General features: G+C 39.4%; 1 protein-coding gene across 6 annotated transcripts in view; it reads left to right on the top strand.

The window, feature by feature from the left end:
* Positions 1-4,833: 4,833 nt before the first annotated feature.
* LOC107655602 (LIM domain only protein 3) overlaps positions 4,834-23,885 on the top strand; it is a 49,129-nt gene continuing 30,077 nt past the window's right edge. For 2 of the 6 annotated variants that reach the window (XM_016443149.1, XM_016443154.1), the window contains exons 1-2: positions 8,897-9,239; positions 12,634-12,847. In XM_016443149.1, the coding sequence (XP_016298635.1) occupies positions 9,182-9,239; positions 12,634-12,847 (272 nt within the window). In that variant the 5' untranslated portion in view covers positions 8,897-9,181. Of the gene's footprint in view, positions 4,952-5,182; positions 5,333-8,053; positions 8,147-8,896; positions 9,240-12,130; positions 12,179-12,633; positions 12,848-23,885 lie in introns of those variants that run through there. The other 4 variants (XM_016443155.1, XM_016443151.1, XM_016443153.1 and 1 more) reach the window with 4 other exon arrangements.

The following is a 23,885-nucleotide window of genomic DNA, read 5'->3' as shown; positions in this document are numbered from 1 at the left end:
GCGCTGATCTCAGATCAATGTAAAAGGGCAACTTTTACGGTAGCAACACCATGTCATTACACTGACTGACGCGTGTGGGTGGGAAAATTGCAGCAAGAGCGCAGGAGAACATCAGTGACATCAATCATCACTTCATCTTGCCAATTAGTGCTCCCAGATATACACGCAGATGAAAATCAGAGCCTCATCTAACTGGCTGACAGACTCTGAGATCAACCCCCCAGCCTCCAAAACAGCATCAGCAGCGCCAAAATTTTACAACGAGATGTCTGGTTTTGTTCATGGGCCTCTGGAGTCATTTGTCAGCAAGACAAAGTTGCTTGCATATTTTGACTCCTTTTATTTGCAATCAAGACAAATCAGATGTGATTAAGATACTTTTTATGGGTCAAAAAGGGACAAATTGCACCTTAACCTCCATTTTGCTTTATTTTGAGCATTAATACAACAATCAATTTCATTATGAATACAAACCTATTTTCTCCATGTACAGTATACGTGAAGATTTGACAGTAACTGGTGTGTTACAAGGAAACGAAAGGTGAGGTTCAGCGCCCTCATTAGTTAGCTTTGGGATGAATTCTTTTGTAAGATTTAAAAATAAAAAAGATAAGTCTGTCTACTCTCACTATAGATAATGAGATTGAATACATGAGCTTAATGCATGACAGCTTGGTGCTAGTTGATATGAATATTTAAGAGATTGCAATTTTATATTTAGGACATAGTGGAATAAGATTTAGTTGTAGTTTACAATTTTTTTTATTATTATTATTGATTGGACGATGTAGGAGTTGGGAAAAAATAGATTTTTGTTCAGTTTGCACTAGTGGTTGCGCTCGAAATGAAATACTTGAGTTTTCAAAGATAGACCTTGAACTGAACTGAAAAAAACTGACCCTACACGTATGCACCAATAATTGCACTGCTTCTGAGCAGAAGGAACTCAATTAACACGACAATTATACTGCAATTTACAGCATCTCTTTGCCTATAGTGTGTATATAACAAGTCTTGTTAAAGACTGTTTCGTGTAGTACAAAAACTAGAGGTTCCATCACAAGCAAGCCTCCATTTTACTGTCAACTGATGCTCAGCACTGCAATCAGGGATTGTCGGCAAGAGATTAAAAGATATTTTCCTCTTCAGGCGGAGTAAATTGGTTTTGGATTAAGGCTGATTGATTGCCGCAGAGGTATACAGCAGTCTGTTTGAAATGCTTAGTTCCAAACACAAATCATTTCAACCGAGCTACTCAAGGAAATCATGCTGGATAGAATCAATAGATATTATGTAGCAGGTACCAGTATTGCTCAAGGTTATCATTAAAGGCTTGTAGAAATATTATTCAAAGGCTCATCTTCTTGTGGTTTTGAAAACATGTGGCTGTGTGTGGCCTAACACTCAAAAGGCACTGGCTGGTTTATTGACTGTAAAGGCTTCATTGTGATGGAAGATTAAATTGGAAAGCATAAAACTGACCTCCAAACTCCAACGTGACCTAGAAGCTCAAGGTAAAATGACAGCAAAATATTCATCATAATAGATATTTAATCACATAAAATGTTTAATTGTGGGCTCTATGTTACTTGGATGAAGTACAACTATTCCTACATGCATCCATTCACATTTGCAAATATCCAGAATCTCTATTTTGGAATTATTACATCTATATATATAATGCTTCAATATTTATCCAGTGCAGTGGACTGCGGAGACACACAAGATAATGGTCTAATTCATTTAATGGTTTATTTTGTCTGCAAATTTATACAACCTTTTAAAAAGCAGCAGTTTACTCAAAACATAATGACTATAAAAATGCAAACATCACAAATCAGAAAGGTTGACATGAGCAATAGAACTTCAACATCCATAAAATCATCCTGAATGTGAAAGGTAGTCGTACATTAAAATGATCTGATCTCACTGCAGACCTACCTACTTACAACCGGCCTTCAGGCAGTCAAGGAACGCCCTCCTTCTGCAATGGAGTCACGTTGCACTTGGATATTCTAGCTCTCAGACTGGCCTTAACAAATTAATTGCTGGTTGAATTAAGTAATCGCTATTGATTCCCACTGCGACAATAGGATAGCCCAGTATATTGTGGTCTGGGTGTTCTTTAACTTCAAACGTGTCCCCTCAGGCCCATTACTAAAGGTGATTCTTCAGACTTTGCTGAGGAGTCTCTATTATTCGCTTTAGCTGTCTCTCGGCCAAAAACTAAAATTGGTCTACAGGGCAGAGAGAGCAAGGTTGGGAGTACGAAAGTTGTCATTAAAAACTAGGCATCCCTTGACCCTAGTTGAGGGTCACCTACCTGAAGCAATTATTGGGTGTCTCTTTAAGGAGTGGTCGTTAGTGCAAAGTCACATGTGTCCCTTTGTGTCCACTGGGAGCAGAGAATTCTAGGAGAGTATGTGGAATTAGATTGAATGTGAATCTGTACTAGAGTCAGGAGGTGCTTACTAGATTGTGGAAGAATAGTGTGGGTAACTTAGTTTGGGATTTTGAAAAGTGTTAGGAAAAGATGATGAGATATGCTGGATGAATACAAAGGTGCATTCATGAATCTCAATGGGTCAACAACCAGTAAAAGAAGGATATAAAACGCCACATGGCAAAGAATCTGGACACTAACACATGCTATATGATGACTGCAGACAATACATCTTAAAAAAACTTGATTGGTTCTATCTGATTAAAATGATTTCTCTTGAATATAATTACATATGCTTGTCACAATGTGCGTTTAAGCATTGTCCAAGCATTTAACCCTAAGTAAAGCAATGTTTCACACTTGTAAATTTGAAATTTGTCTATCACTCATCTGCGGCCTGCTCACTGTTTGGGTGAAACAAAATAAAATGCAACTTCTATGGCCGTTTCATTATACACATACTCTCACAGTAAAAATTTTAATTGGTCCATAAAAAATATTGTTAGTCCAGCAATATTTGGGACCACGACCCCAGTATCACCCAAAAGGTTCCAAGCCCCTCTAAAGGTGTGGTCTCATTTACCTTTGTATGGCGCAATTCTGCAGGTGAAATGCAGTCATCTCAATTGGAATCCATGCGATTGGGAGATTCACACAAGGGAATGTTTTATTTATGTATTTATTTATTTAATTATATATATTTTTTGGTATTTTTGCATTGTTCTTGAAAGGACAGAGATCTGTCAGGAATCTGTCAGATCTGTCTGGAGATCTGACAGGAAGCGAGTCGGAGAGAGAGGGAGATGGGATCGGAAAAGGTCCGTGAGTTGGGACTCAAACTCGGGACACCTGAAGCAAAACTGCGCTATATGATGGCACACTGCCCACTTGGCTATCTGCGTCAGTGAGGGAATTTTTTTAGTTTGATTGTGTTACTGTTTGTTGAACTTTTAACATGCAAATTTGCTGTGTTTACCAATATAAAGTTATCTAGTTTGGAAGTGTCCTCTGAGTAACTACTACTGACAATAGACCTACCTTGTCCACAAAATTTTGCAGAAATTCCACTAATGTGACTGCACTTCAAGGCTAAAATCACAATGAATACTACCTATTATCAATGAACACATAGAATCATTCATGAAATAAAACGCACATTGCTTATACATTATACAGGCTCTTGAAATAGTGCAAGTTAAGGAAGGAAATTTACCAACTGGACCCTTTTGAACTTTAATCGAACACCTGTAAGACTTGAAAAGAAAAGAAAAATCACATATTGCCATGTTTTGCCAAAGCTCCGCTGCCTACATGTTCATGTCACGTTTACACCACAAACTGTGCATGATCTAGAAAAATTTACGCCAATGATTGGCACCAAACGCACCCACCCCGGCTTCCTCTTCTCCCTGTGTGACGAAACTGTCTCGTCTTTTAAGTGCGTAAGCGTGACATTCACATTTCCCTAAAGTGCTCTGTGTTTTAGCACGGCGGATAATTAAGCGGGTGGAGGGAGTAATTCTGATTGGCATTATAACCGCTGCGCCATCTCTGCTCACCGTTCACAGCACCACCTGCCTCTCCCTCCTGCACTCACGTTCACCATCAGAGGAATTATTACAGATATAAAGGCAAAAAAAGAGATCCTCCCCTGACAGATATTATCATTACAACCTTTTATCAAAAAGTGCAAACTTGTTTTTATCCATCCGTCTCCCCCTCCATATGTGTCTCACGCTCCATCCTTCACTCTTTTTTTAGCAGGGAGAGAAAAGGAGAACCAGAGAGAGCGAGCGCAAAAAACGAGAGGGGAAAAAAGCTAGACTGAGCTCTGTCAATTGGAGTGAGTGCACTACTAAGTCTGGCTTCACTACAAAGGTTAGCAGATCTGACTGTCAATACTGTCAGAGGAATGGAGTCTTAGGGAGGGGAGGGAGCAAAGGAGGTGGAGACACGAAGGTTAGGTGGTGGGGGAGGCAGGAGGGTTTGCTTTGAGAGAAAGAGATACTTTGATATTTCGGAATGTTAGAAGGGTGAATGTGGAGAACTGGAGGTTGGGGATCTAATTACCGGGCCATAATTGGGGGCTAGGGAATAGGTTGCCGTCCTCTCAACTCGCTGCAGATCAATTATGTTAAGAGAACATCTGTAAGTAGAACTTAATGAGGTCCATTAGAGCAACATGCGCTGCCTTCCCTAACGGTGCTTGTCAGCTTCTTGGATGAGCTGGAGTGTGCTGCTAACTAGGGACCTGGTGAAGGTGCTTAAATAGGCGAGGAGACGTGCGGGCCGGCTCAGGTCTGTTTTGCTTTGCTGCCAGAGAGGGAACGAGACTGCAAGCGAAGGAACAGCCGTCGTGGGGAGAAGGAGGGGAATCTTTTTAAAGCGGGAGCGAGGAGGAGTTGCACCGAGGTGGGCTGCGTGTTTTTAACCCGCTCGCCTGGAACTTGACAAGGGAACCGGCTATATTTGAGCTACCATCTCGTCTTAACCGGCAACTTTTCCTCGGTACAGTATCTTTCAATCAGATCTTTTTTTCCTCCTCAAACATATTCTGATCTGCAGCCTCATTAAGAAGCTTGGAAACAATTGTTCGTGCAGTGTTTTAATTTGACCCTAAACCGGAACTAATTGGTGATGGTCTTTTGTTCTAATTAAGGTTGTTAGGATAAAGGATGTAGGGATAATTGCCAACTACCTTGACGGTTTCTCTCCTAAATGAGGAAGCGAAGAGTCGGCTGCGTCTGTTACAATGTGAGTGACTGTGGTGGGTGCGCGAAAGCATTAGATTCTCTGTATGTTACTAGCAGCGGTTTAAAACTGGGATTAAGTTGAAGCTTCCGTGAAATGAATGGTCGCTGGAGATGCTCAAAGGAGGCTTAAACCAGGGTAAGAGTAACAGGAAATATATTTTTTTACTCCAATCCTCCACGAAAAAAGATTACTCCCCTTGTGAAGCCCGGTAATTAAACTCCCGCTTTCATTTCTACCACAAAAACGAACCTGCATTCCTCGGATGAAGTGGGGTGGTCGTCTGTCGGATATCCCTCTCTTTGCTGACGTTACATCGCAAGTCTGTGTGTAAGAGAGAGAGAGAGAGAGATGGGGTGAGCGAGAGAGAGAGAGAGAGCGAGAGAGAGAGGCTAAATAATAAGCAGCTCTTCATTTTAACGACGTCCGTTCGCCAAGACTGCGCGCGGGACTGTTTCGTGCGAGCGTCACGTAACGTGACGGACTGCTGCGTTCACCTCGCTCGGCACAGTCTGGTGATGGCACTCTCAGCTCATCACCCCCAATAATTCAGATATCTTCGGTGAATAATTGACGTGATAATGCGCGAGATGAAGTGGTGGCGGGAGGACAGAGAAAGAAGAAGGGATTACAGCGTCCCCTACTCTCTCTCTTTCCCGCTCCCTTTTACTTAGCTTAAAGCGTCTCCCCCGCAAATTGCATGATTACCAAGATAGCCCGCTTTGAAATAATTCAATCCATGACAAAACCTAATTACTGGCAGGTAATACCCTGTCAGCTTTAATGCATCTCATCACTCATAATGGAAGCGAGGAGCATTTTATGACCCGTCTCATTACTGCTGTATTTTAGGCAGAGAGTGATTGGCATGGGGCCACAATCTTACACTACCCAACTCTGTTACCATCAGTTCTCCGTCTCCACATTCTCGGTTTAGTCTCTTCCAAACAGGGCTGACGATAAATGACTACTTTTGGGCCATGACAGAAAATAAACTCTACAGTGAGTGTGTGATTATGTTTCCTTTTCTCTCTTACTGTGTGTGTATGTGTGTGGGGAGGGAGAGTAGGTGGCACTGAAGGCCTGTGATTCATCCTACCTCGGCAACATGGGTATCAAGCAGTGCTAATTAGAGTGAACAGGTGTAACCAATGGGCGAGGAATAGCTTTAGAAACACAGACTGGAAAAAAAAACTGAAAACAGTGAAATTTATTACTCTCTCGCACACACACATGCACAGTTTTGTCTTTCTATTCATGGACTTTAATTTTGCAGGTGCACAGCGATCACATACATGAAGCGTGAAAGTTTATGATCAATAATGGAAAATTATCATTGTGTGTCCTGAGGTAATACGACTTAATTTAGGCCTAAACGACTGAAGACAAATGCTTTCAGACAAGAGATCACACAATAGTGCTAGATACTGTAGGTTTATGCAAAAATCTTTTTTTTTTTTTTTTACTTAAAAAGGGTATTTTTAAATGTGTGATTACAGATGACACAGTCGACACTTTTTACAGCTCTTCTCTTTATTGTTATGTTTCCACTTTTTGTGATTCCCAACTAGAAGTACACGGATACTGAGGGCACTTAAGGTTTCAGGGGTTACCTGGAAAGATTTAGGTATAACACAAAATAGTGCGTAATGTGTGTGTAAAGTACACTACTTGGTGAGTTTATCTTACATCTACACTTGTTTTTTAAGAGACTAACAATATAGTTAATGCTAAATGATACCCAGTGTAATAGGAGTTAAAAAGAAACACATTTATGGTTTGGCTTGAGCCAAATTTATAGCAAACAGTTTTAGATGATATCAATGATTCTAAATCAATTAAAGCTGCTCTGAACCAACATAGTCTATGAAGTACTACTAAATTAATCACTTAAATACTGAATGAATTAGGTGTGTTGATTTAATATGAGACCAAAATATTCCTGGATTTAAAAACTAATCTGCACCTGATGTGCTCACAGGTGCTGTACTTAATCAAGTGCATATACAGTACTGTAACGCAGTCTGCATTTTCTTACACTCTAAAAATGAAATGTTCCTTAGTGAGTTATTGTGCACCTTATGATCAGCAAAGAACCTTTTTGTCATTTTCAAGTACCATTTTTGTTATATGGGATTCTTAAGTTATTTATATGCTTTTTTTGAGAGAGTAAAACGTTTTTTTTTTTTTGTTGTTTTTAATGATATGTTCTCCATATCAGCATACTGGCTTCTGGCTCTGTTAAAGCATCATTATAAAGATGTCTTTAAGATAAAAAAGTTATTTGTGAAACTTAAGGTTCTTATATAAGGCATCAGGGTGTGAAAGCCTTTTTCTGTTCTATTTACGATTCAAACAGATGCAAGTGCACAAACACCTGTCGCCAAAATGACAGACATATGCATGCATATACATAACTGTGTGCGTTTTATGAATCAGACCGGCTCTGCTATAAAACACTAAGTAGCACCACGAAATTGTTGCCTAGCTGCTAAAACAAAGAGAGAGAGAGCGAGTCTAAACCTGTAGTACAGAGCTCATAGCATGTTGGCGCGCGCGTCTCAGAGAGGTGAGCATTAAGTTTGTGTTAGCGAGCGCGCGCTCCGTTACTCCGACTGTCGGTAATAACCGAATGACCTTTTCCTCCTCGTGTAATGTCTCACTGGTGAGGGATTGGGTTTGAAGATAATAAAGCTAGGCTTCACTATTCCTCGTTCCTCACTCACTGATGGGCAAGTTGTTGTGAGCTTTCTCAGAGTACTCAATACATGACGAGAACACCTGTAGCTTTTGGTGCGAACTACTACTCGTAGATGATCCATGTGGACCTCATTATTTTCAGCCTGAAGATCACTCTTATCCGCTGTGCTCGTGAACTTTTGCTCCGAGGAATATTGAGTTGGAGTCGGTGCTCTATCCTAAGTTAACCTTCTGCATAACTTGGTCAAGAAGGTGAGTTGTGCTTTGTCTTTTCCGAACGGATTTGCTCTAATTCGTTTGGTCCTAAATGCACTGCGAAACTAATTGCTTAACCAAACGAGGATGCATTTAGTAGTCTTTGATGGCTAATACAAAATTCAGTCTTGCATGCCTTACGTAGACGCATAATTTGTGCATGTGATTCAAATTATTTCAGATCAACCGATCATGCAAAGTCAGGTTGTCATTTCTGAACAGCAATGGACAAAAACGAAACGATGTTTCTTTAGGAAGCTACATTGCAACGCATTATAAACACCCAAGCTGTGTGCACGGCAGTAAATAACGACTGATATAAATTACAAACAATAGCTAGACAGCTATTAACACAATAAGAGTGCACTTAAACAACATTGCAAATAGTGGATGTGTATTTATGATAATATACACACTTTATTTGCATTAAAGTTTGTGCATTCAAAAACAAGCAATTAAGAGCCGTTTTTAAAGCTTGAAAGAGATTGTAGAACGTGTTTGTAATATAGCATTCGTGTTTATATTTCTAAAAATATGGCATGCATCACTTCGTAAATGTTTGACAAAATGGGATTTCGTTTTAGTGTGTGCGAGTTCCTGTATGTTGTCTTTTGTATACATCCAACTTGGTGCCTTTTACTGTACGCGCACTGAAATAGGCGAATAGCGAGAAGCACGATAGGATTATAAGATTACGGCGAGCGCGAAGGGGTAAAGCATATGCCTTTGTCATCCGCTGTCATTTGTTCGCCGCCACTTGCCTCGCCACGGCTGCTGGTCGATCTAATTTCATAGTCGAGCACTGTTGTGACAAACGGAGTCTTAACAGCGTGTGGCGCTGAGCGATAGCGGCTCGATCTATCTTTCTTTCTTCCTCCCTCCCGTGTTTTGTTGATTGGTGTTTTCGTCGTTTTCACTCTTTTCTGGCGGAGCGAGGTGGATTGTTACTTGTAACAAAAGCGAAGCACCCTCGCGCGCATACAGCAGCTGCTCACTTTACGCGCATCTTTGGCTCGAGCCTCGTCTTGTTGCATGGTGTTTCTGGGAGCCGAAGCGGGTCAACCAATGCAGAAAAGGGAGAAAAGTTTCGGTAAGAGCTGCGTTTTGCATCCTATCAACGCGAGTGTGATATGTTTAAATGTGTGGATGGGTACTTGGGATGTTTCTATGCATACAGCGGCAGTTTTGCCTAACCTCGTACAGCTGCATTTTGCCGAAGCGACGCATTTTCCTCATTTCCCCGTGCGAATTTTCGTGGTTTGCTTAGACAATTGTGAATAGCGTTTAATATGATGTGCCGTTGCGTATCACCGTTTCTAACGCGTTAACGGTTTCATTTTGTCGTTTTGCAAGCTGCAAATCTTATTGGCCTTTTCAGTGCGCTAGGCTGCCATGGCAACAGTAATTAAACTGATAAGAGGGTGAAATGTCAGCATCTCCGGCTCGCGCAGCTGTGATGTGAAATCAAATTGGTACTTTGCGCCCGGTGTTTGCCAAGTCTCGCCTGAAATTTCTCCATCAGTATCTGCGAACAGGAAAGCGCACAAAGAGCATCGTATCACTATGCGAACGGGACATAATGAAAGATCTGAGTGAGCGAAGAAAGACAAAAAAGACACCAATGTCCCAGGCCTGTAGGGATGAGAATTTAACGATTTTGGTTGCGAATTCGATTGCGCGTAATGATTTCGGTTCTGTAACGGTCCCATTAATTATTCTTTTAGTACTCTTGAGGAGGAAATATTTCGGGAGAAACTGCGATTCGTGTTGCATTTACTGCTCTCAGCAATCTATTTGCAAACCATGAGATAATTTCAGATTTCATCAGCACCAATATAACAAATAAGACATCAATTTAATTCAGTTCTTCCAAAAGATGTATTTAGATTGACGTAATGACTTGTCGTAGACTTTTCAGAGGCGGTTTAGATGCAGTCTGATAATTGGTCCCATTTATATAAGTGAAAATGTTAAACAAAAATGTGGTGACCTAATTCATTAAGCATTCATTTATTTAATAAAATATGCCTACTGACTCATAATGTGTATCTTAAAGTGCTCAACTCGTGCCATTCAGTCAGTTAAGTACAACATAACACAGTGACAGTTCTTGGTTCATTTAGAGTCGAATATGACAAAAGTCATTTTGCGGTTCAATCAAGTGTCCGATTATTTCAGTAACAGCTCCGACTGGTACAAAAGTATAAGTTTGAATCGCTAAAAATAACCGGCTCAAAAGAGTCATTAGTTCAGGACTCGTGTTACACTGTTCGGGCTGCCTGTATTTGATTCACTAAAAAGAGCCGATTCATAAGAGTCATTGGCTCAGGATTCGGGCTATAGCACTGTATGTTTTTGATTCACTAAAAGAACCGGCTCATAAGAGTCATTTTTATCCAATCGAACTACACTGGTCTTGCTGTATAATTCTGAAAGACTAAAAAGAGCCAGTTAAGGGTCATGCATTCAGGAATCGGACTAAAGTGGTCGTGCTTCAAAGAACAGTTGTTGTTGAGTGTTCTACATCAGTAGAAAATCGTTATCAAAATCACTTGGTTTCTGTATTTGTTAAAATGGCTACCCAGGCCCCATTTCAGTGTGTTAGATTAATCTTTTGTTCACCGTTTGATATAGGAAAATCGATGAGGGCATGAACATCCCACACTCCTATTAGAAAAAAAAACAGATTTGGGAATCCAAGCCTGTGAATAGAAGGGCTAGTTAGTTTGTGCCACAATCGATTCATTTAGGACTAACCATGATTGCGGACCGAGGGTGAGGGGAGTCGAAACTCTAACTTCTTTGGCTTGGTAATGAGAGGCGGTGACTTTGTTGTGTTAACCAGGTGAGCTGGGACAGTGCAGATGAGTGGGACAGAACAAGAACGCATAGCAGAGGAAATCAGCCGTGTGCTGCTCTTACAATCCAATCCAGCCAATTAAAAGCTCAACAGATTAAACACAATGGAACAAACAGTGCGGCGGTGCTACCTGTCTGATGTGCTTCCTTGCTGTTTTCCCCTCATCAAGTCCACTCCTTTGAATAAACTCAAAATAAAGCATCATAAAAACGCCAGCGAGGTCGAAGGAATCATCATTATCCCTCGCCTCATTTTCATTGAATGTCCCTACATCTTAACGAGCATGGTCCTACAGCAGAAAGAAGTTGTTCACAGTCTAAGCCTATGGTACTGCATCAGATATTTGCTCTAGGCTATAATTATGACCCTAGAGGGATCGGCTACCTGCTGTTCCTTTCCCTGCATTGTAATGCTCAGTTGAATTGAAACAATTTCACACCTGTCCTCAGTCTTACTAATTGGTGCACTGTCTTGTTTATTTTCTGTGAGGGCCAACTGCCACGCTTTTGGCAAATCATTTTTGAAAGTAATTACCGTCAAGGCCACATGTTAAAAAAAAGAAAGTGGCAAACTCTCTCTATCTGTTAGGTAGGGCAGAGTCTTAATGGTCTCCAAATGTGTTGACATGCACGACTATTTAAAGGGATAGCACACCCAAAAATAAATTCCAACATCATTTGCTCACCCTCATGTTGTTCCGATACATGTATGAATTTCTTTCTTCTGTAGAACGCAAAAGTCTCAATTAAAATGACATTTCATTGCATTTTATTAATACAATGAAACAAGTTTCTAATGACATAAGGGTGAGTAATAATGTCAGAATTTTGCCACAAATTTCCTAAATATTATACCAAATGTTTCACAAACTTTTCTTGTCAAGACAGATTTATGCAGTCCAAACAAGGCTTTTTAATCTCTTATTCCTCTATGAATGTATTTCAGCAAGATTGCCTGGACAACGCATCGCGGCGACGAGCACATTATAACTATCCCAAGGGAGGTCCTCAATTCAGACAGAGACACTCAATTTACGACAGCTGAGAAATCTCTCGGTGACCCTCTCACTCAAAGTTCGCAATTTCTCACTGCTTGCGCTCTCACCCCCCTCCAAGAGCAGCATATACATTAGGTGGAATCTATGGCTCTGACAGCTTCTCCTGCACAAGGTGAGAAATGGGGACTGTCTCAGTGGCAGGACAACTGGGCAGAATCAGACGTACTTGTAAAAATGTAGGACAAAAACTTTTTTGGGCCGGGACAAAAAAAGAGGGGCCGGAGCGATGGCGTAGGGGGGAGCGGGTACAGCTTACTCTCCTCTGTATGGAAGGAGAATACTAATTACAGGCCTTCAGCATGAGACCACATTGTTCCCTCTCTACCCAACAAAGCCCTTTCACGCCCTGTAAAGGCCTACACAATGCCTGCTCTGGGGGCAAGTTTGAGCCCCTCCCCTAAAGCGGGGGGAAGAGGAGGATGTTAGCTACATTGGCTTCTTGTTATTGTTGACCAAAAAGTGTGTGTTCATCTCTTGACTGAAAAACACAGGACATGACTGACTGTCAAAAGTCACCAGGAACCATGTTCTCACCCTCGTGTCGCCCCTTGTCGCCTGTCTTCGCAGGTATACAAATGCTCTCCGTCCAGCCGGACACCAAGCCAAAGGGCTGTGCCGGCTGCAACCGTAAAATCAAGGACCGCTACCTTCTGAAGGCCTTGGACAAGTACTGGCACGAAGACTGCCTCAAGTGCGCCTGCTGCGACTGCCGACTCGGCGAGGTGGGCTCCACGCTGTACACCAAAGCCAACCTCATCCTCTGTCGGAGGGACTACCTACGGTAAGAGGAAAAACTTATTTGTGTCGTAATATGCACTCTAGACACTACAGATTGCAAGTTAAAAGATGTCACTGAAAACAGCTGAATCTGTACCACATTCAAAAGAGAACTCTCTAAGGGCCTTGCGCCAAATCCCAAACAAAGCAAGTGCCACAAAAAGCCATATTGCTGTTAACACTGGCTTTAATGGCTGCCCTTAACGCCCAGAGTTCTCCCATGCTGTTAGATATCCTTTGCTCTTCATAATAGAAAAGGAGCTCAAAGGGGATCTTTATGAGCCTATAAACTGCTGCCATTTCTGTGAGTTTTCAATGGATTCACTTGTTGGATCCAATCAACACACTGAGGCTTGATAGAGGGGCATTGTTTAGCAAGAGACCACCCTGGTTCTTGTTCAATCAGCTTACCTTTGTCCACTGATGGAAGGGTTTCCTTAGAAACCCAACCTCTCAATTTCTCGCTTTTCTATCTGTGTGCCCAGCATGCATCAGTTTTAAAGCAACAAGTCTGCAAGTATGGATTTTTGGCATACGGACAAATATAGACTCCAATATCTGTCATCTGGTCACCCCTAAGAATATTCTTGTTTTCTCTTAATGAGTAAAAAGGAAAGAGTGCTTAAGCTGCTTTCTTGTAGGATTGCATGATATGGAGAAAAAAATGGATATGCAATCAACCTTTGTTACAATTTAAAGCCAGAAAATAAAGACACATTCTACATGCATATATCTGGCTCTTCCTGGCATCACTAAAACTTATCAGCAACCAGCAAAGGATGATATTCTGCAAAAAGCATCCTGCAGAATTAATGACTATCAAATTGAAATCTAAAAAAATTAGAGCTTGTTTTTCATGGACTGCCTGAAGAGGTTTGTGGTATTTAACCTTTGATTGGCTAAACGCAATCAACAAATATATAGTTTTTTTTTATTATTGTAAATCATATTTAATATCTAATTAAATAATAATAATAAATAAATATTAATATGTTATATGAAATATAAAAATAATTACCAATATATAATTTTTAAAAATGTTATCTATTTTTCGTCTTACATTGGCATCACTACTGCTTGTTTACACCATGCATATGACGTCACTAGTGCACAAACTTAACATAAGACAATCATATGACTAGGATATTCTCTGAATCTCCATAAACTTTAAGGATTAATGCATTGAAATCAATAGTTAGCATTGTTACGATATTTTCAAAAATGAAATATAATTATATCATAAAATGTATCATGCAACTTTTTGTCGCGTTAATAAACCCACGTACACATGTGTGCAACGTATGTATATGAAATGATATAAATGCTCAACGGGACGCTCCAGGGAGTCACGGCTTTGCGAGCGTGCTAGAAGCTACAGTAGGCAGGAGGCGCTTTGAAATGGCACAGTTCATTTAATTTTGGCATGGGCGATGAGAGAGTCTCCATTAGGCGCGGTACACAAGCAGGCTTTGGGGAAACGCGACTGTAAAGCATCGCCAGAGGGCCAGAGGCAGGCTGAGATTACCATCTCGCAGTATGCCTCATTGACTGTGCCCTGCTAAACTGCATCTTCATTCGCGACGACGCTTACAAATTTGTGCCTCAAACAACAGCGGCGACGAGATAGATGGCACCAGACGTGTCATTAGGAGACGTGTAGATCCGTCTTCGTGGTACGGTGACGGTTTGTACCAGATGCGACTGATAAGGTTCTTGTGGAAGTGTATGTTCTGTTATGTCTCTTTTAAGAATTTTATAACAAGCTAGTGAGGGAAGAGAGAGGCCAACTGTGCCCATGTGATTCTTTCATCTTCAAAGTTCAAGGTGACTGAATTGATTCGATTCTAGCCATCACATGAGCGGTCTTCCCGTGCCTCCAGCTCGACGTCTCCTCGCCAGCAGCAAATTAGGGGCGAGCGTGGCACGGTCCCAGTTCCTCAAATCACATCTGCAACACAACAAAAGAAAAGCAGCCTCCATTGACGAGCCAATCAATCGGCAATCCTACAAAGCGCTCCGACGCACTCCTCTCGATTGGATCGTTTCCTTATTTATTTTCTTAAGTTAGTGCCGGCGAGATAAGAGATAGACTTAATCCCTTCCTCTTTGTTCTGTGTTCTATTTCGCCCGTTCTTATTCCGAGTAAATTATGCTTGGATTTATTATACAAGATTCCCCATCCCCACATCCGCACAGAATCAATCCAGTCCTGTTTAGCAGTGTGGCATGTTATTAAGGCAGACATAACCAGGGTTAATAGAATTCTTCAGGGGTCTACAACCATGAGCGATGTGATCCCACCAGCTGAGAAATAATAATCCCTATCGCAACACACACAAAAACAAATTAAATAAGGAGAAAAAAAAGATTTATGCCTTCCCAGACCTGTCTCCCTTAGTACGTATTATCAAATATGATGTGGGGTTTTTTGTAGTCGAAGGGAGAGGCAGAAATAGTTTTGGTCTGGGGAAAGGATATCATTCGATTCATATTCAAAGCACCGAGAAGGTAATTATTGATGGAAAGCACGATGCTCGTATTGCTCTCAAAGTATGGGTAAATGGTATTGGCCTGTCACATCAACAACAAATAATTATTTTGATACTGTGCAGACATCTCTATTGATGATAAAGGTAATAACCGGCGTGCCAATGTTTATGCCGATGCGGTTACATTTCATAGCGGGGAGTGATAAAGTTAAAAGCAGCAGACAAAAAAGCAACGGACACATTTAAGTTGAGAAACGGGCAAAAATAAACCCTGTCAGAAAGTAGTTACAGACAGGAAAGCCCAGAATGCAAGCAGGGAGAGGGAAGCTGTTAGGCATCAGTTAATGGAAAACTGTAAATTTCAGGCATCCATTTTAAAGACAGCACAGGGTGACCACTTATTTATTTATCTATCTATTCATTCATTTTTTTTTAATCCAACTTCAATTTTCCTCTACAGTGGTTTTACTAAGATTGTAAATGCAAGCAAACTCACAGAGCAGTCAACATGACTGGATTTATTACCGTTATGGAAAGCTGGCTATCGGTGAAAGATAACCAACATGTAAAGCATGGTTTGGTTGTAATAACTTGTATTTTATCCCCCCTTTCGGCCCTCATTCAGGAACCACTTTGTGGTACCCATCTACCTTGTGCTGTGTAAACTTTTGGAAATGAACCATAAAAATGTATCTTTCACTTTTTCATACAGTATTTGCATCTGGAGTCACGCCGTAGATTGTATGCATTTATGGATGTGCCATATGTTTATCTGTAGGTCAACAAAATGCGAGTAATCTTTGAAGTCAGGAACTTTGACAAATCGAGCTCAACGGAATTGGTTTTGTGATTCATTTCGGTCGCACACTTACAGATAAAGTTATAATTACCTAGTTGCTTGATGAAATGATGATTTCAGGATGCACATTTTGAACGAAAGGATGGTGTTAAGATAAAGTAGCTGTATTAAAAACTGCAGGTGGCTTACACACTATAAAAGAAAAAATAGCATACTTCGGATGCAATCGCTGCTCTTCACCACCATGCAAAGTGAAGTTTGCCTACTATCGCCCTTGAAAACATGAGAAGCTACATACTTGGGTCTGTGCCACGGAGAAGTCCAAAGAGTCACCACCTAAGAAGACAGAGACAAATTATTAGAAAAATCGCAGTATGTGGACTTCAACACAAACTGTGTCCAATCAGCTATTTTAGTTTAATCTATGTTTTGGGTGCTGTGCAGGTGTGCAATGCTCATTTTTTTTTACCTCAGCTAACACTCTCCTTGTAATCTGGAAAAGGTCAGAAATGCATAACTTCTTAGTTCGGAAGTTCTCTAGTTCTCCAGTGCTCTAGTTTTCGCCCTCAGCTGATAAGAGCAATTATTCTCAAATATAAACGCATTTCTTGTAAGCTGACGTGACACTAAAGTTACAAAGTTGCTGCCGTGTTGTCAGTTAAAGGTTAGGCTGGTCTCTCCGGCGGGACTAACACTGTGCAGCCTGGTGTACTTTGTCTTGTGTTTTCCTCAGTCGTTTTGAAGCTAGCTGAAAGATTGAGGCCATCTCTTGTTCTAATGACCAGTGCAGATGTTCACAAACAGTGCAGTGCTCTCTGTCTCTGAAGGGCATTAAGCAGGATTTTGGTTATAGCAAACACGGAACGCTAAAACAGAGCATTGCTAACATTTAATTTTGTTTTTCTACAGCCAGAATCAGTGTTGTGAAGTAACTATTTTGACAGTAGTTTAGGACTTGACAGAATACTGAAGCTTTTTTAGTAACTTTTACATAAGAAGCTATGTAGGTTAAATGGTACATTGCTAGTTTTTGTAATGCACACAAACTAGCGGCCTGTCTTCTGTCTCATACCAACTTTGATATGAATCAGTTTGTTTCAATGATTTATAGTGCTGGGAAAAAATCTGATTTATTTTAGTGAATCAGTTAGTTTGAACAGTTCACGGTTAAAAAAAAGTTTATTTTTCTTTAAAGAAATATCTAGTTGAAGTCCACTATTCGTCACTATGTTTTTGACTCATTTGTATAGATTAGTGTTTTAGGTGTATTTAGTACACATTTACTTATTCAAGTTTATCCTTAAATGAGATCTGTGTTGTCTTTGTGCCATATAAACAGCACTCTGATCATAAACTCTCAGGTGATTTATTTTTTATATTAAAGTTTAGAATGAGCTACTTTTCAATAGCTACTTTTTCAAAAGGTTAGCTTTAATTTACATTTAGAGGATGTTTGAAAAGCTATGACATGTTTCAAAGTATGATAAATTAATATACTGAAATGGCTTGTCGTCCTTGAGGTAATGTTAATGTTTATTTAGGCCTACCTAAAAATTGAGATGGCAAAGTAGTGATAACTGCTTGAAATGAGCTAACTACACATTTTAGCATAGTTCAGAAAAGTCTTTTTTTTTTCAGATAATATATTAAATGTTGTTTTGAAATCCAATCCGCATGAAGATCATTTCTCATCTACAGCAAAAAAAGAAACAAAGGTGAAATAGGCTCTTTGAATAAAGATCTGTATTAATATAAAATCCTTTAATGACACACATAAAACAAAACCGTTGACAGAAGAACAATTTACCATTCATGTTGAGATACTGAACATCAGTGTGATTAAAATGCTACACAACACTTCAGACGCATGTTGTTTGGTTTTAAAACATTAAGACTCTTTATGAGCATCCCGCGTTACTTTTGTTGCCTGTGCCATCTCTAGCTGACAAATTTCTAGGCCCTGGGGGACGTGTTTGCAAGGTCGGCTTTTGAAAACACTCTGCACCCTACATAAAGCTGTTTTCTGTGGGTGCACCTGTGCTGTAATTGTTGTCCCCTCGTCTATCTGTTAAAATAATGGCTTTTTCTTAAAGCTAATGAAGGACTTTGTATTTTTGTCATTTGTCATTATGCCTTTGTGACGTGAAACACATATTTTTGTTTTATATATTTATAGTATATTCCTGTTTTAAAGGCTTATTGTGGTTTTTGCATTATTTTTTTCCCATCTCCGGTTCATCTGTTGATGGCTTTGAAAGAGCTAGACAGCCCAATTAGTCAAGAAAACAATTCTCCATTATGTGGGAAGGTGATGCATAACATTTCCATGAACCTTTTCAAATCAACATCAAAATTTTTGATTAAAATTTGAATTAATGTCTGAGGGAAAATGTATAATTTAGGTACTTTGCCTGGTCACAACATCCATAATAATTAAAAATAAAAATGAGCTAAGTGTTGTAACTTTTAATGTCAAAACCATTGCAGACTTCTGTCGGTACTTACTGGAAAGTTTGGTTTAGCCCTCCATCATTTTCAGACAACAAGACTTTGCGGCCTTATGAACTCTGATTTCAAAAGAGGAAATATTGATGACTTGGAGGTAAATCCTTGTAGAGAGGTGCTCCAATAGGAGTGGCCCTTTGTGTTGCGGGATCACAGGCACTTGAGGTGTGGATTCAGTGGGTGTGCCGTTTCTCTCAGCCACGGATAACGCACGGTCTCAACGGCACTCGTTACAACAGAGCACTCAGCGTGTACAAAAAGGCTTTTTCCTGGTGAAGATTTTTAATGGTGTTGCGGCTCTGGACACTTTACCTCCTTATCCCCCTCGTCTCATTAGACAGCCCCTCACCATCTTCTGTTCCTTTCTGCTGAGCTTTGATACTGCGATTGAAACCTTGTGATGACCAGTTTTCATGCAGGCCAGGTTATTGTTGTCACTCAAGAGTAAGTTTGTTTGGTCCCAAAAACCTTGTAGCTGTCGCAGAAAAGGTTGTACTTTCTTTTAAGTATTTCAGTCATTTATTTTGTGAAAAGGTATTTAGTTCACAAATGGTGTGTAATGTATTATGAATGTTCATTTGGAAATTGTATTTGAGTATTATAAATACTGGGTAATAGTGACACCTGCAGGTGAAATATGTGTAACGTTAGTTGAATTTGTCACGTGATCTAGCCATGTGAGTATCAGATCCACAAAGAAATGCACAAATGCTAAGAGCTGATCGATTGTAAGATTATTTGTTAGAAGGAATGCCTACATAAATGTCCTCTAATGTCTCCTGGATTTCTGATTAGAAGGCGCACACGGTATGTTGTTTATTCTTTGGATTTCATCTGTTAATTTGCAAAGTTAATGTACTGTGTGTATTGATATTGGTTCAGTAAGAAGCAGACTTGGTTAAACTGCGGTAAAAACAGAAACACACTCACAGGTTATGTATCTGAAGGTAATTTTATTTGTTTCAGTTTTTTTTTCACGGTGTCATGATGTAAAGATGTCAAGATGTTGATATCCAAAGGGTGTCACGATATTCAAGTGATGTCGAAATAGGATCAAGATGGAGATGACGCCGATACTTATACTCTTTGAAAAGAAGACATTAAACGTTAAGACATCAGTTGAAGCGTGATTCTTTTAATCAGAAGAAAACCTTCAGGGGCCGTTACAAACCTGTATGATGTTCTTTCATCTGTGGAAAATGAGGAGAAATTTAAAAGAATGTACAAGTTGCTTTTTTCCATGCAATTACAATTAAACTAAACTTTTACGTCCATCTGAAGCATGAAAGTTCCTGTCATTCCTTTTTGGTGAACTATTCCTTTATTATTTGCTTTAAAAATTGGGATGCTTTCAAAGACGACGAGATTAATGCATATTTAAATTTAAAATGTACTTTTCAAACACTTATGTAGGCTCCTGGGAGTTTGTGAGAAATAACAGAACGTAGTCACAAGCTACCATAAATCTACTACAACTACAATAATGACCCAAGAAAGTAAGTAAGAATTTCAACGTCTTTTTACGCACTTGCCCAATGTTTGTTTTATTTGTTCCCCATAGTGTCCTGTATGATTCATGCCCCTGGAGGATGCACAGCGAGCCTCTATACAGCAGTGGCCGCTCCATCGCCACAAGGTGAACTATTCCCCGCTGCGCGTTATTATTAATAACTGTCAGCCAGAGGGGGTCACCCACGACAACTCCTTGAAAAGAACCCAGGGCAAGGCAACTAGGCCGCAGCTGGGCGCCTTGTAAAACAATACCCCCTCCCCCCCGCTTCCCCAGAGGATGAGTGCTTAAGGCAGGAATAATGCATGGGAGCGATTGGGGAGTAGGGCACCGCCATGTTTCCAGCCGTGAAAAATTAAGATGTCACCACCTGGCACTGTTAAGCATACCTTTTGCCAGAGCACGAAGCCATCTATTAGAACAGGACAGAGCAAAGACAGCATTTGAATGTCTTCCTTCCCACCTCCACCTCCAGGCACACCTCCCCCCATCATCCCACCTGATTCTGTGGCGTAAACTTAAAAAAAAAAAAAAAAGAATAGTTCACACAAAAATAAAAAATAATTATGATTTACTTACCTCAGTGTTAAGTAGTATTATAATATAATATAATATAATATAATAAAAATGTATTAAAAATGTTAAAACATGTATAATATAAATATTTTTATTATGTAAAATAATAAAAATATATATCATCCACTTCTGCTGTATGGAAAATTAAAATGTATTAATTTAAATGCACTGTGTCTATACAACATTTAATAATTGATTATTTAATGCAAAATATAATTATAATATTATTTATTTTTATAGATATAAAATAATAACATAAAATATATCATCCACTTCTGTTGCATGGAAAACAAATAATTTAAATGCATTATTTTATTGTGTCTATACAACATTTAACAATATAATATAATATAATATAATAAAATACAATATAAAATGTAATATAATATGTGACCCTGGTCCACAAAACCAGTCTTAAATGTAAATTTTTCAAAATTGAGATTTATACATCATCTGAAAGCAGAAAAAAGAAGCTTTCCATTGATGTATGGTTTGTTAGGATAGGACAATATTTGGTCGAGATACAACTATTTGAATATCTGGAATCTGAGGGTGCAAAAAAATCTAAATATTGAGAAAATCACCTTTAAAGTTGTCCAAATGAAGTCCTTAGCAATGCATATTACTAATCAAAAAATTAAGTTTTGATATATTTACGGTAGGAAATTTACAAAATATCTTCATGGAACATGATCTTTACTTAATATCCTAATGATTTTTGGCATAAAAGAATAATCTATAATTTTGACCCATACAATGTATTTTTGGCTATTGCTACAAATATACCCCAGCGACTTAAGACTGGTTTTGTGGTCCAGGGTCACATATAATAATAAAAAATATTTATTTATATTTATAATTTTTTAGTTTTTTACATTTATTTATAATTATTATATATGTAAAATAACAACAAAATATCATCCACTTCTGCTGTAATAAATTAACATTTATTAATTAAAATGTACTATGTGTCTATACAGCATATAACAATATATAATATAATACAATATATAATTCTAAAATATAATTTATATTTATTATGGATATAAAATAATAACATAAAATACATCATCCACTTCCGTTGCATGGAAAACAAATAATTTAAATGTATTAATTTAAATGTACTGTGTCTATACAACATTTAACAATATATAATATAATTCTGCACAGATTTTTTTGTCTTTGCAGAAATTCGCTCTTTTTAAAATAGCGGATGTTGTCATTCACTGCATAGCTGCACTGTTGTGGTCAGAGCAATTCCAAATAAGTGTTCCTCCAATCTCCCTACACCACCTCTAATCCAACAAGTTTCCATTAAAATTAATGTTATAACTGAAACAGGGCACCAAAGATGTGTGTGGGAGGGAAGTGACAGCAATTTATTTGTGCTTACCTCCTCTCCCGTGCACTCTCACTTTGAATGCATTACAAATCCTGCTTTAATTTTCTCCACTCTACCACATAGACATCCAGCTATATCACTCCAATCTCTCCAAATGAAATTGGTTTTGGAGGGGTCAGAGTTCAGCGCACTGGTCTGTGTTATGATTTCCATCTAATCTGGGAGAGGACTATAAAGACCTAATCCGCCCTACCTTTTCCAGGCACTGCTGCACTCTTGAGCCTGCGTATGGGAACCTTGCAATAAGCCGAGAGGGATAACTCTTTTTCAAGTCCTATTTGTTTTGTGGATTTATGGGAAGCAAAATGTTGGATGGCTTCAACTGTGCCACAAGTAGACAGACTCCATGAGGCCAAGGCTAGATTAAATGTCAAATTTGACCCAGCTTGCTGATCGGAAAGGGCCACCCAGGGGCTTCAGATGAGTTTGATTTGGTCCAGAGCAGGAATAGGGACCCCTGTGAATTTATTGCTGTGGACTGCCACCGTTTCCATGCGAAACCACGAAAGCACGAGCCCTTTCACTGAAGTTAAATGTCCACCGCGTGCCTCGTTTTATTGCTTTGTTCCGCTAAATGTGATTTTATTTTAATGTGTTTCGCTTCACTGGAGTTTTTTATTAGAGTTGTTGTATTACTGTATATCTCAACTTGCACCTGCCAAATTAACGTGTTTACTTTGTCCCAAGAGTGAAATTGGCCGGACAGTCGTGCACAAGATGGACGATCACAAAGCATTAGACAAATGGCTTTGAAATACTGTGTTTGCAGAAAGCCATTATTTCGTATTCACAGTAGCAGGTGATACCATGTAGGACTGTTACAACTAAAATGGTCAGCCGTGGAAAACACCTTGCTAACTGAGGAACACATGCTCTTAAAACACAACTACCTGCTGAGTGTGATATTATCTGTTATTGTAATGCTGGAGGAACAGTTTTCCGCTGCTTACAGTACCTGCACATTCAGCTGTATTGATTTCTTCTGCTATTTCTTTGTATATGCCTACAGTTCTGTAAGATTTGAACAGAATAGAAACAGAGAAAGCACAGCTTTCATGACAGACCTCAATCAATTATTACAGTAGTTATGTAGAAGAAAAAGATTCTTACACAAAGTTTCCACAGGATGAACGAGTACGTTTGCACCTAAATACATTCTTACCCTCATTTTACCCCGTCTATTTAAGTCCCTGAAGCAGTTGAACAAGATTATATTAGGCTTGAATAAACTATTACCTTATGGGGCTTCATTTTTGATGAGATGACTTTCCTGAAATAGTTGTCGTGATACATCTCGTTGTCGAAAGCACTTCCACAGGCATTACTTCCATATGGGTGCTTCATTTTTCCCCGCGGTCTTGTCGTTACATTAATTTTCAGAAACTGTAGCCATCGCTTAATGCCACAATTAAATCCTGCACCTGCTGACTGGACTGAACGGGACGATCGCTCCTGTACCCTGAACTTAACTTTTTCCAAAAGACATTTATGTGGATTTATTTTCCCTCCTCTCCCAACCATTTGATATCCTTGCTCCTTAGAGATTAACCTTTATGCCCTTAATAAATGCTCTATATTGGCATCAAAGGAATGGAGAAAATGGTGCAAGGCCGTCTGGGAAGAGGTCCGGGAGCTTCCCGAAAGAACCCAGGCCTGGGTTCTCCTAAGCGAGAAGCCGTAATCTGGGCTGAGCGTATGGAATTTACCACTCGTCTTTGTCTTTTTAATTAAACTTGAGCACAGTTTGGAGGCTATTTGACC

This window comes from Sinocyclocheilus anshuiensis, unplaced genomic scaffold (assembly GCF_001515605.1).
Source record: "Sinocyclocheilus anshuiensis isolate Anshui unplaced genomic scaffold, SAMN03320099.WGS_v1.1 scaffold916, whole genome shotgun sequence".
NCBI classification, from domain to species: Eukaryota; Metazoa; Chordata; class Actinopteri; order Cypriniformes; family Cyprinidae; genus Sinocyclocheilus; species Sinocyclocheilus anshuiensis.
The sequence above is the reverse complement of the archived record's forward strand: the minus strand, read 5'-3'. Positions and strand labels throughout refer to the sequence as shown.